The 12,142-nt window shown below is 41.7% G+C and overlaps 2 protein-coding genes across 2 annotated transcripts; one reads left to right on the top strand and one right to left on the bottom strand.

The window, feature by feature from the left end:
* Window positions 1-1,687: 1,687 nt before the first annotated feature.
* On the top strand, window positions 1,688-1,936 carry M421DRAFT_411583 (uncharacterized protein; the record flags this gene model as incomplete). Its single annotated transcript, XM_033590408.1, has 2 exons — window positions 1,688-1,732; window positions 1,766-1,936. Coding segments are annotated over 2 exons (216 nt in total), but the record flags the coding sequence as incomplete, so codon positions are not given.
* A 7,509-nt stretch (window positions 1,937-9,445) lies between these two features.
* On the bottom strand, window positions 9,446-10,582 carry M421DRAFT_426945 (CENP-B protein; the record flags this gene model as incomplete). The annotated part of the gene is made up of 2 exons (XM_033594546.1): window positions 10,360-10,582; window positions 9,446-9,673 (listed from the first exon to the last, which is right to left on the bottom strand). Coding segments are annotated over exons 1-2 (252 nt in total), but the record flags the coding sequence as incomplete, so codon positions are not given.
* Between the last annotated feature and the right edge of the window lie 1,560 nt (window positions 10,583-12,142).

Genomic DNA, 12,142 nt, shown 5'->3' with positions numbered 1-12,142 from the left:
CCTAGTATCTAATATAATAACTTGTCTATTATATTACATAACCCTACCTTACCTCTATTAGGCTATACGCTTCCTATTTAGACAAAGCTAGTCTAGATTTGTCTAGGTCCTTCTAGACTAGGAAAAAAGTAGTCTAGTCCTTACCCTACTTTCTTTACAAGGCGCATGTACAAGATATGGCTGATAGACTGCTAAGGGAGCGTGGTAGGAAGCCTACAGGCAAGAACTAGGTTAATAACTTCATCAAGCGTACACTAGAGCTGTGCACGTAATAGAGCTGTCTGTACAATTGCCAGCAAGCTGCCTGCGAAGACCTAGCGCTTATCTAGCCCTGGTTTAGCGTAGATTAATTAATAAAGACAAAGTATAGTATTATAGATAAGGACACCTAGAACTTTAATAAGTCTAGCTTTATAATAGGCAAGATATCCTCTTAGCTTGTTATTATAGGCTTAGAGAAACCTAGGAAATAGAAGAAACTACAGCCTAGTAATTATAAGTAGGTTACCCTAGTATAAGGTGTTATTACAACAGGGCATATTATCCTACCCTTTCTTATCTTTGCAGGCAAGGTCCTAATCTCCTCCTAGTTTACTAGTCTACCTTGTAACTAGGTTGTTATAGTCTCTCCTACTAGCTAGACTAATAATAATGTTGTAATAGCATAGCTTAAGCACTTTAACGCCTATACAAAGGTGTTGCAGCCAAAATAGAGGCAAAATGTACATACATTTGCACCCCTAAATTGGCTGGTAAATAGGCATGATATCTGCTGCGACACACCCCCTCACGTCCAACCAGGACAGCATAATTAGAGGTGACACAACGCAGCAGAATGCCTAATATGCTAAGTAATAGATAAATCCTTCTTTGCAATGCTCTATTGCTGCAGATAGCACGCCAATAGAGCAGGTACTATGCCAAGACCCTTAGCTATAGTCACCTATAGAACACGAAAATCTATTTAATCTTTGCTTGCGCAGTTGTAGTGTCTAGGCTCATAACTGTTGCAGCTAAAATAGAGGCAAAATGTACATACATTTGCACCCCTGAATTGGCTGGTAAATAGGCATGATATCTGCTGCGACAAAAGGTGACCTCTGCTAGGGCATATAGGCTGCTTATTATTAACAGCTATAAGAGCCACTGCTTAATAGAATTCTAGGACTACTGCAAGGAGAACAAGATTATCACTCTCTACATGCCACCACACTCATTGCACCTCCTGCAGCCTCTTGACGTTGTCCCATACTCGCTGTTGAAGCGCCACTACAGCAACAGGATCTCGCTCTTGGCACGCAGCTGCATCTACTATATTAATAAAGAAACCTTCCTACTAGCCTTTAAACTAGCTTTTAAGAGGATGTTTACACTAGAGAATGTTTGCGCAGGGTTTTAAGGCGCTAGGCTAGCCCTGCATAACCCTAAGGTTGTGTTATTGAAGCTTGATGTACAGCTACGTACGCCAACGCCACCTGCACAAGGCACTGTCGCCTGGGAGGCGCAAACACCACGCAACGCCTGCGAGATAGAGGCGCAATCAACACTGATCTGAAATCGCATACAAAATTAATATAGGTTACTAGCAAGTTTATTAGATAAGCAGGTTAAGTAGTTAAGTAAAGGCACTTAATAGATAGCTTATAATATAGTGTTAGTATAGGAGGAAAAAGGCTACCTATAAGACACTATTACTACACTTACAAAGCGCAAGACCTGTAAAAGGCAGTATGTACGCGTAGAGGAGACTCTAACAGTTAGTAAGGTATCTAACCTAGTTACTAAAAAGGAGGGTAGTAGTTATAAGGAGGGCAAGACGCCTGCAAAGAGGGTGCGCGCAGAGAGGCGCTGCGGCCATTGTAGCAAAATTAGGCATAACTCCTACACCTGTAAGGTAGAAATTAAGGATGTAGATAATAGGAACACTTCTAAATAATATTATAATGTTATGTGTAGTATTGTAATTTATTGTAGTGCTGCGCTGCACTGCTGCGTAGGCGCGGCGCGGGTGTTTGGTGGACGACTCACTTGGGTGAGCGACTCGCTTGTGAACCACGTTACCTTTAATTTGCAAGAGTTTGCAACTTAGCTGTGTAAGGTAGTAGATATAGCTAATAAACTGTTAGGTGTGCGTAGTAGGAAGCCTGTTAGTAAACTCTAGGCTATAAGATTTGTAACATGTTTAGATTAGCTTAAGATAGCGTTTAACTAAGCAAAGGATAGACAGAGGATACTGCAGGAAGATCCTAAGGTAATTAAGGCGTGGTTTATGCTAGTAGAGGGTACTAAGGCTTAGTATAGCATCTACAACAATAACATGCACAACTTTAATAAGACTAGGTTCTAGATAGGCGTGATAGGGTTAATAAAGGTTGTCACAGGCGCTAAGAGACACGCTTAACCTAAGCTTGCTCAGCTAGGCAATTAGGAGTAGGTTATAGTTATACGGAGCATCTGCGCTGCTAGATATACGACCCTGCCTTTTATTATCTACAAAGGACACATCTACATCTCTGCCTAGTATATAAAGACAGATATCCTATACAATTAGAAGCTCTCTATCTCTAAGAATAGCTAGAAAAATAACGTGCTTAGCCTTAAGTTGTGGAAGCATTTAACACGCATACAAGAGCGCGTTAGGTAGGGGACTACAGGCTACTTATCTTAGATAGCTATAAGAGTTACCTTAACTAGAATTTTAAGGACTACTGCCTAGAGAACAAAATCCTTACTCTTTGTATGCTAGCTTACTCATCACATATCCTCTAGCTACTTGACGTGGTCTGTTCATTGCTGTTGAAGCGCACGTACTCCTAACGCGTCTAGGACTTAGCACGCTAATGCGTCTTCTACATTAACAAGGAAGGCTTCCTTCTAACCTTTAGAGATATGTTTCTTAATATATTTACAAAGGCTAACTGTTAGAAGGCTTTTAAGGCATTAGGGCTAGTTACTACTAACGCGTAGGTAGTGTTAGATTGCCTTAAGGTGTAGCACTGTACCCTACTAGCACCCCCTCTACTAGAGACACTGTGGCAGTTAAGGGCTCTAAGCAATACAAACAAGTTTAGATCTTAGTTAAAGCTTATACATAACCCCTTTACCTAGTCGCTAGTTACAGCTTAGGCTGGCTTCTCTTAGCTTATTAAAGGTAGTAAATTTATGCTGCACTAAAACACGCTTTAAGCTGCTTGCATTACTAAGCTTAAAGAGTATTTAGCAGTTATAATTAGGAGGAAGTCGCGCAAGCGAAAGCAGATTTAGCATAGCAGCACACTTAAGTACAGCCTAGCAGTATTACAGGTAGCTGCTAAGGTGTCTGTAGTAGCTTAGCTGTTAAAGAAGACTTGTGGTGCAGATACTTAAGAAAGGACCTATTTAGCCTAACAACGCTGTAGAAACTATAGAGGCACTAGGCATAACGCTTAAACGTGTTAGAAAGATACAGGAGAAGATTCTAAATCTAATGCAAGTACACAGTACGCTAGATTACTATTTAATAGCAAGTAATTTAATTTATTGTAATATAAGTTGGGCGCGCTAAGAGTTTTTGACTAGTTTGGTGATATAACTAGCTCGGTGATAGAGTACGTTATCCTATTCTAGGTTGAAGGGGAGTAGTCTAGCCCCTTAGAGCCTGCCTTAGATGTTGCTAGTAGTAATTGCAGTGTTATAGGCCGCCTTAAAGAATAGCAGGAACTTAGTCTTTGTAATGAAGTTAATCTGACTCTTACCGGGGTGCAGGCGAACGTCTCCCAGATTTGCATAAGCACGACGTTTCTTGTCATTGGTGATCCAGTTTGCCTTTCTCCAGATGGCTTGGGCAATGGTTTCCTGAGCGTTGACCACGCTTCCAGCCGTGTCACGGTGTGTCTCATATTTTGGCCTCCTGATTTCATCATCTTCTCGAGACTCTACATCCCGCCTTGCTGCCAATCTGAGGCTACGGAGGTCCCAACCCGACCCATGTCCATGAAGGATTCAAAGGATCTGAGGACGCGCGGAAACTTCCCAAAGTCTCCTAGTCGTTATCGAACAACGTTGAACAACTTTTGAAAGTTGACCGTTGCTGTTTCACAACATAATGCGATAACGCTCACATCGGCCGTTGCCGCGACCTTCCACATTGTCAGCGGTGCAGTAGGTACATGCCCGCAGCCCAAGCTACCAAAGCCCCTCAAATCTTGCTCAAGTAACCCGCAACATACCTACTGCGTGTCAGCGCCTGCCCTTTTGGTAAGCGAGAAGCACCAACGATATGAATTCCGCCGCAACCGCTTCACATGGTCATCGCTTGGGGTTCTCTTTCTACTGTCGCCCTAGATACACAAAGTTTGCGAATTACATGGTACATCTCTTCCAGTCCGCAAGTCTAACAGTCATCTCGTCCTTCGTCTTTTTTTCCCTTTCCATTTGCAGAACGTGGTCTGAAAATATAGGCAACGGCTCGTCATAACGTATTTTCATGATCCATCGCGATACAGGGCAGCTCTTGTTGCTCTAGGATATGGGGTTGTGGCGGATCGCCGCCCAATTGCGCAATCTACGACCCCTGCTCACACCTTCGTATTCGTCGCCCCTCCACGAACGCATCAGTGGATACCGGGTCACATGCGTCTAGAAGGTGCATAAGTAATATCCTGGTAGAGTCTAGATTGTCACGACGGGAGCACGTGACATGAGTGTTCATCGCATCTCTCCAGTATTCATCACTGAAATGAGTTTCAGACTCATCGGAACGGAAGCCCTCGATCATTCTATAAGAAGGTCAGTATAGTCTTAGTAACGCTGGGTTCATATCTATAACCATCGCTCGAACAATACTTCGTAGAGGAGTGAACAATAAAGGAGCCGAGAAGATTGTGATGACATAAATGTGGCACAGAGAATTGACCCTCATGTACGACGCATCAAGAGCGACTCGAGTGCAATTAAATGCGAGTTGATCGTGTCATAGAGCTAGGTCTGTAACGTACCGTGTCTGTGCACCGTCCCCAAACGCCCAGCAGGTAACGTCTTGTCAGATTCTCGCACTGTGAGCCAGAGTATGTGCTTAACGAGATCTTAGGTGGTATGATGATTTATTGATGATCGTGGCGATGGTGTCCCCGCCGTGGCGTCGTGCTGGTTGCTACAGGATTGAAGTGGGGGGGGAATTAGCGCTGTTCGCGGCCGCCGGTGTGCGGGCCAATTAGGAGTTGCCAGGTCTCGCTTAATTGACCTAGCAACTGCTAATTAGCTGCACAACAGGTCCCTGCTTAATTACGCAGATCTAACCTCTTACTACTTACTCTTATCTAACATACCCCCTTTAGCTTAGAAACTCTTTAAGCTAACTATTTATGCATATGTAAGGTTCTTAATTTATTCTTAAATCCTATCTAGAGGTATGCTGTTTAGCACTTCTATTAACTCCCTATTTACTAGACTAAGTTGCTAGAGGAAACCTTCCTACTTGTTTACTAGGAGTACCTTTGTAAATCTATCTGCTATTATGCTTGCAGACTAGACGTGTTCTATAATAATCTTTCTAGCAGCTACCTCCTATTAGAGCTAGTAGTTGTAGATATCTATATACTAAATTTAGTATATAGTTGCAACACTTCCTTAGTAACTAGTTAAATTATTTGTTTATTATTATATTGTATTATAATAGCGTGTGTGCCTATATTAACATGTAGTTTACACAAGAGCTGTAAGATAAAGAGTGCTTCTTTTACAACCTAGGTAAGAGTAAGAAGCTTAGCCTTAGTTATTAATATTATTACTATGTCCTGCTTATTTACTTTCTATGTAATAAGGCTGCTAAAGAGTTTAATTGCGTAGCCTTAGGAGCTCTTTCTATCTATAGTGTTGTTAGCAAAGGACGTGTTACTTGCTACCTAGAGGCTGATACCTCCTCTAAGCTGCAGTGATCGCTGTTTAGTGTTAAGTAGATATAGAAGGACCTAGTCTGCAGCATCTTAGTGGCTAATGCCTAGATTAGTGAGGAACCTAGCAAGCCTTAATGTGGCAAATGCAATGTCAGGTTGCGTGGTGACTGCAGTAAACAGCAGTGATCTAATTTTGCGTTAATACTTATTAATTTCTGCTAGCGCTGCTAGTCCACTCCTTAGCTATAGTTTAGTTGTTGCTATTAGAGTGTTATGTTGTATAGTTATATTCTTAGCAAGGTCACTAATTTTGTCTAAGTATACTGCCTAAGATAGGTAGATTTTCTTGCTTGCTTAGTCTTGTATAATCTCTATGCTAAGGAACTACTATAGGTTGTGCCCTCCTATGCAGGTGTACTTACTCTATACGTAGCTAATTGTATATATTACCTCTTACTCTTTTAATTTATTATACGCAAGGATAATATTATTAATATAAAAAAAGATAATAATGCTGCCCTTAGTTAGATAGCAGGGTTTATAAGGCATAGTCTAGAAACCTAGTGCTTTTAGTGTTGTAGTAAAGTTCTTCTACTAGAGGAGGGGAGAGATACGTAGGCTGTAAAGTGCCTTGTTTACTTACAGTATTATGCTAGGCTTCTAATAGCCTTGTGGCATCCTTATGTAGACCTCTCTGTCTATTATAGCATAAACAAACGCGTTAGTAACGTTGTATTATTTAAGCTCTATGTTATAGTAAGCTGCTATAGCTATTATTATTTAAAAGGATTAGCTAGCAAGTGTGGCTGCATAGGTATCTTGTAATATAATATTGCGTTGTTAATTGCCTCTAACTACTAGTTACACCTTACACTTTAGTAGTTAATAATATCTATTAAGCTTATAGGTATATACCTATATATAGTTAAGGATCTGTTGTCCTGTTAGTCTAATTTTCTAAAGTAGTACTTCTAACTATAATTTTATTTCTTAGTAGATTGTAAGGTGCTCTTACTTAGCTTCTTAAAAGAGTTTACCTATAGGATAATCCTTAAGCTTAGTTTAGAATATAGGCAGAGGTAGAAGTTAACTTTAATAGGGCTTTAAGCCTTTAGTATGTATTATAATTATCTTAGCCTTGTCTATACCTTCTCCTCTGTATATTCTAACACGTCTAGCTTAGGTTCCTATAAGGAATAATGCTGCCTATAGGACAGTAGTTAAGGACGCTTATTGTGTTAGAGTTGTTTAATTACTAGCTATAATGCCTATAAGTAGTGCTGCAGGTAGTAGTGTTAATAGATAGGTAGGATAGCTATCCTATATCTTCTAACTGTAATAGTAGCCTAGCAGGTCTACTTTGTCTTGTAGTAATAGCTCTGCTAGAGCGTTATCCTTAGAAAAGGAATCTATTTCTAGTTACTAGGTAGGTGTTTATAGCTTAATAGATTATATATATATTACTATTTCTTTAAGTGTGTTGTATATAAGGTCCTCTATAAGGTCCTTAATCCTCCTCTTAAATACTATATCTATGTTAAATATAATATATTAAATGCTTATTACCTTACTAAGTAATAGTATCTAGATTTAATAAATATTTAATAACTAGTAGCCTACTAGATAGCTAATCTAGGCCTTTAGGTCTAGTTATTAAAGACATAATTTGCCTCTATATATATTGTCTATTATAGTAAACACTTTATACCTATATACTCTTAGGTGCGTAAGGTTAGGTTTTTATAGTAATATTACTATTCTGTTGCTAAAGGTAACTCATGTAAAGAATATATTGTATAGTGTTTTCTAATGGTTTGCGTAGTTCGGCGTTCGATTGTAGAGGTATACTGCCGCCCTCGTGATTTCTGGGGTAGGGGTGTGCGAGTGCTTCACCACTAGTGTTCTTGATCTGCTCTTGCTTTGTGCGCGAAGTAGCCCTTAAAAGGTAACATCTTTCTTATACTTAAACTTAATAAGTTTAGAAATAATCTTATTTAGTTTCTATTACTTAGGAGCTCTGTCTTAATTAATATAGCAGTAATCCTATATAGAGTAGCGTTGTCCACATGCAGGGTATTTTACTCCCCTAGTAGAAGTAGGCTCTTAATCTAAAGGCTGCTTAAGTGTAGTAGTTTTCCTACCTACTGTATATTAATATTAAGGTCTGCCCTAGTTAGATAGTGTGCTTACAGCATATTAGGCGTCCCCTTTATAGCTCTAGGAGGCTGCACCCCCTTTAGCAAGAAATACTGTATTATTAGCTATAAAGGCCTTATTCTGCCCTAATCTAAGGGGATAATTTATTATTATATACTCTTAGTAGTGTTTTATTATCTCCTTCTAACTTATACTAGATTTAAAGTGTCTACTATCTTAAAAGCTTATAGCCTAGGTAGGTGCAACCCTATTTATAGCTATTAGGAAGTCCTTTATTATTATATTTAATTATAATAATTTAGCAACTTTGTATATCTCTACTTCTATAGCTGCCTAGTTATACTTAGCTAGCTAGGTGTCCTATTATAACATGCTTCTTATTAGCTTAAGTGCTTAGAGGTATCTATCTTAGGCTTATTCTTATTTAATTTATTTATTAACCCTAATAGTAAGTTATAGGTCTGTAATCTACTATTATAGTAGTTTCTTAGGAAGACAGCATGTGCGTAGTAGATATAGCAATTTAGTTAACTAAATAAATATAATAATATACTAAAGGCTTACTTCCTCCTTCTTATATTTGTGTTAATTATTCTTATAACGTAAACCCCCAGCACCCGGGCCAACCCAGCACCCGGGCCAAAAAAGCTTGGCAGTACCAACTCACGTTACAACTCTTCAATTTCATCGCTATTTAACATAGAGCCTGCGTACGCTGTGCTCATATCTGATTTAGAATATGCCTCTATATCTTTTTTGCACGTTCGCGCGTTGTGTCTAGTCCCTCTACAGTTTCTACAGCGCCGTAGAGCTGGTTGAGCTTGTTCTTGATCACCACCACCACAAGCCTTCTTCGACCGCTCAGCGGCTACAGAGGCCTCTGCGGCCACCTGAGCTGCTGCCTCACCATACTCCATAGTACCACCTTGCTAGATCCGCTTCCTTTTGCGCGATTTCTGCTTAGTTATTACTGCTAATTGCTCTTCAAGCTCAGTAATCCGGGCTGCTTGAAGCGCGTTCTGATGCAGCATAAGCTCACCGCCTCTAACAAGCTGAGAGAAGCCTACTTGCGCAGTAATAGGCGACTGAGTAAAAGACTCGCGTACAAGCTTCAACTAAGATCCAAACTTGTGGGTATTGCTTAGAGTCTTTGACTGCCACGGCGTCTCTAGGAGGAGGGGTTCTGGCAGGGTACGCAGGCGCACTTCAAGGCGATCTAACACGACCTGCGCGTTAAGAGGGACTAGCCCTGCTGCCTTAAAGGCCTTGCGACAGTTCTCTGCTGTAAACACGTTAAAAAACGCGTCCTTAAAGGCAGGGAGGAAGCCTTCTTTGTTAATGTGGAAGACGCGCTTGCGTGCCAAGTCTCGTACGCGCTGAGAGTACTTGCGCTTTAACAGCAAGAAGCAGACTACATTAAGCGGCTGGAGGATGTGCGATAAGTAAGGTGGCATGCAGAGGGTAAGGATTATGTTTTTGAGGCAGTAGTCCTTAAAATCCTGGTTGAGGTGGCTCTTATGGCCGTCCAAAATGAGCAGCCTGTACGCCCCCACCTGGCTCGCCTTTGTATGCGCGTCGAAGTGCTTCAGCCACTCAAGGCTGAGCGCGTTGTTCGTCCAGCCGCTCTCAGAGACAGAGAGCTTCTAATTGCGTGGTATATCTGCCTCCTTGTACCAGGCAGAGATGTGAACGCGTCCTTTGTAGATGATGAAAGGCAGGGTACAAGATCCAGCAGCGCAGACGCTCTAGATGACTGTTACCCACTCGCGATCACCTGGCTGAACGAGCTGAGGTTGATTACGTCTCTCTGCGCCTGTGACAACCTTCATTAAGCCAATAACACCTATCTAGAAGCTAGTCTTGTTAAAGTTGTGCACGTTGTGGTTGTGTACGCTGTATTTAGCTTTCGTGTCCTCTACTAGCTTAAACTATGCGCTGATTGTCTCTGGATCCTCCTGCAGCATCCTCTGCCTATCTTTGGCTCGATTAAAGGCCATCTTGAGCGTAGCTGAACGCGTCACGAAGCGCTCAGCCCAGTGCTTGCCAACAGGCTGCCCACCGCGTACACCCAACAGTTTGTCGGCCATATCTGCCACCTCGCACAGCCGGGGCGCGAATCCTCGCGAATCAAGGTCAAGAATGTATCGTACAATTGTTTGCTCTTTGGTGCGCGTAAGCTTATGTTGTGCGTTACGTCTATTGTTAATATAGAGTCTGCCTCTATACCTAGCACTCAAGGTTGTACGCGGTACGTTGAATGCCTGAGCAGCACTTCAGAGGCTTTTAAATTTATGTAATTAGAAAGCAGAAAGGGCAAGATTAATTCTACCCTCTTGTTTAGATAATTGCGCATCTTGTTGGCAAGGCATTACGTGTTAATATTAATAGTTGTGGTCTTGGCAAGAAATGGCCCGGGTGCTGGGTTGGCCTGGGTGCTGGGGGTTTACGTTATTATTTAAGGAGTACTTTATAGTACTTAGGGTCTTCCTTAAATACCTTCTAGCCTATTATTAATAGCTTAGTTAGCCTTAATAGTATATTAGTGTTTGTAGCTAGCGTGTATTTAGTAATAGTTAGAGCCCTTAGTAAGAGTAGCTTTAATAGTAGTGGTGTAGTTGTCTTTAGGTTGATCTTGTCCTAGATATTGCGCGACAGGCATCTCGCATGTAGCTGCGTGAGCTAGCTAGTCCAGTTAGCTTGGTCCCTAAGGACTGTTGTTGGGTCGCGGTACGCTGGTTGCGCCATTTTGATTGCGGCAGTAAGGTTGCGGCAGTTTGGTTGCGGCAGTAAGACTCTTAATTATTAGATTCTTGCACTGTGAGCCAGAGTATGTGCTTAACAAGATCTAAGGTGGTATAATAATTTATTAATAATTGTGGTGATGGTGTCCCCGCTGTGGCGTCGTGCTGGTTGCTACAGGATTGAAGTGGGGGGGGAATTAGCGCTGTTCGCGGCCGCCTGTGTGCTGGCCAATCAGGAGTTGCCAGGTCTCGCTTAATCGACCTTGCAACTGCTGATTGGCTGCACGACAGGTCCCTGCTCGATTGCGCAGATCCGACCTCTCGCCGCTCGCTCTTATCTGACACGTCTACATCACATTTCGACACGTAATAACTCAACAGCATGCTAGGATTCAGCAATGCCCTTGCAGATATAGATGCAATAAGACTAGAAGAAGAAGTTGTCCATACAAAGATTGCAGAAAAACAGAGTGTGTTGTGGACAACGTTGTCGCGCGCCCACTAAGGCGTGCAGGTCCCCTGCTATATCAAGACACGCAACAGCTAAAAACTTAACTACTAATAAGAAGAAGACCTATTTAAGTATATAGAGAAGCTAACTAGTCGTTACTTGCTACCTACAAGGCATATAGTATAGAAATTTACATCTACAGTTGCCTTAAATCCTAGCTTTAAAAGCTAGGTTACTGTCAGATAAGAGCGAGCGGCGAGAGGTCGGATCTGCGCAATCGAGCAGGGACCTGTCGTGCAGCCAATCAGCAGTTGCCAGGTCGATTAAGCGAGACCTGGCAACTCCTGATTGGCCCGCACACCGGCGGCCGCGAACAGCGCTAATTCCCCCCCCACTTCAATCCTGTAGCAACCAGCACGACGCCACGGCAGAGAGACCATCGCCACGATCATCAATAAATCATCATACCACCTAAGATCTCGTTAAGCACATACTCTGGCTCACAGTGCGAGAATCTGACAGTTACTTACTTCCTCTTGTAACGACGCAGGCAAGAAGAGAGATATCCAGAATAGGTGTGAATCCGCTACGAGGCATATGGGAGTGCTAGGATGATAAGAACACTAGGATATATTCTCTACACCTATAGGTCTTGTACAAAAGGATATAGAAAAACTACTTTATAATGCCACAGTTCCTTGCTCCTTGTTACAACGCTCTACGAACAGTGACTCGATACCACTATGATACGGTTCTAGCAACTTATGACCATGGCCCTTGTTGCATGGCATAAGCTCACACTAAACTGCTACCAAACCCTTATATATAAGGAGCAAGGAACTGTAGCATTATAGAGTAGTTTTTCTATATCCTTTTATACAAGACCTATAGGTGTAGAGAATATATCCTAGTGTTCTTAT

This window comes from Didymella exigua (assembly GCF_010094145.1).
Source record: "Didymella exigua CBS 183.55 unplaced genomic scaffold M421scaffold_73, whole genome shotgun sequence".
Taxonomy (NCBI): Eukaryota; Fungi; Ascomycota; class Dothideomycetes; order Pleosporales; family Didymellaceae; genus Didymella; species Didymella exigua.
Note: the sequence above shows the minus strand (reverse complement) of the source record. Positions and strands in the feature narration are given on the sequence as shown.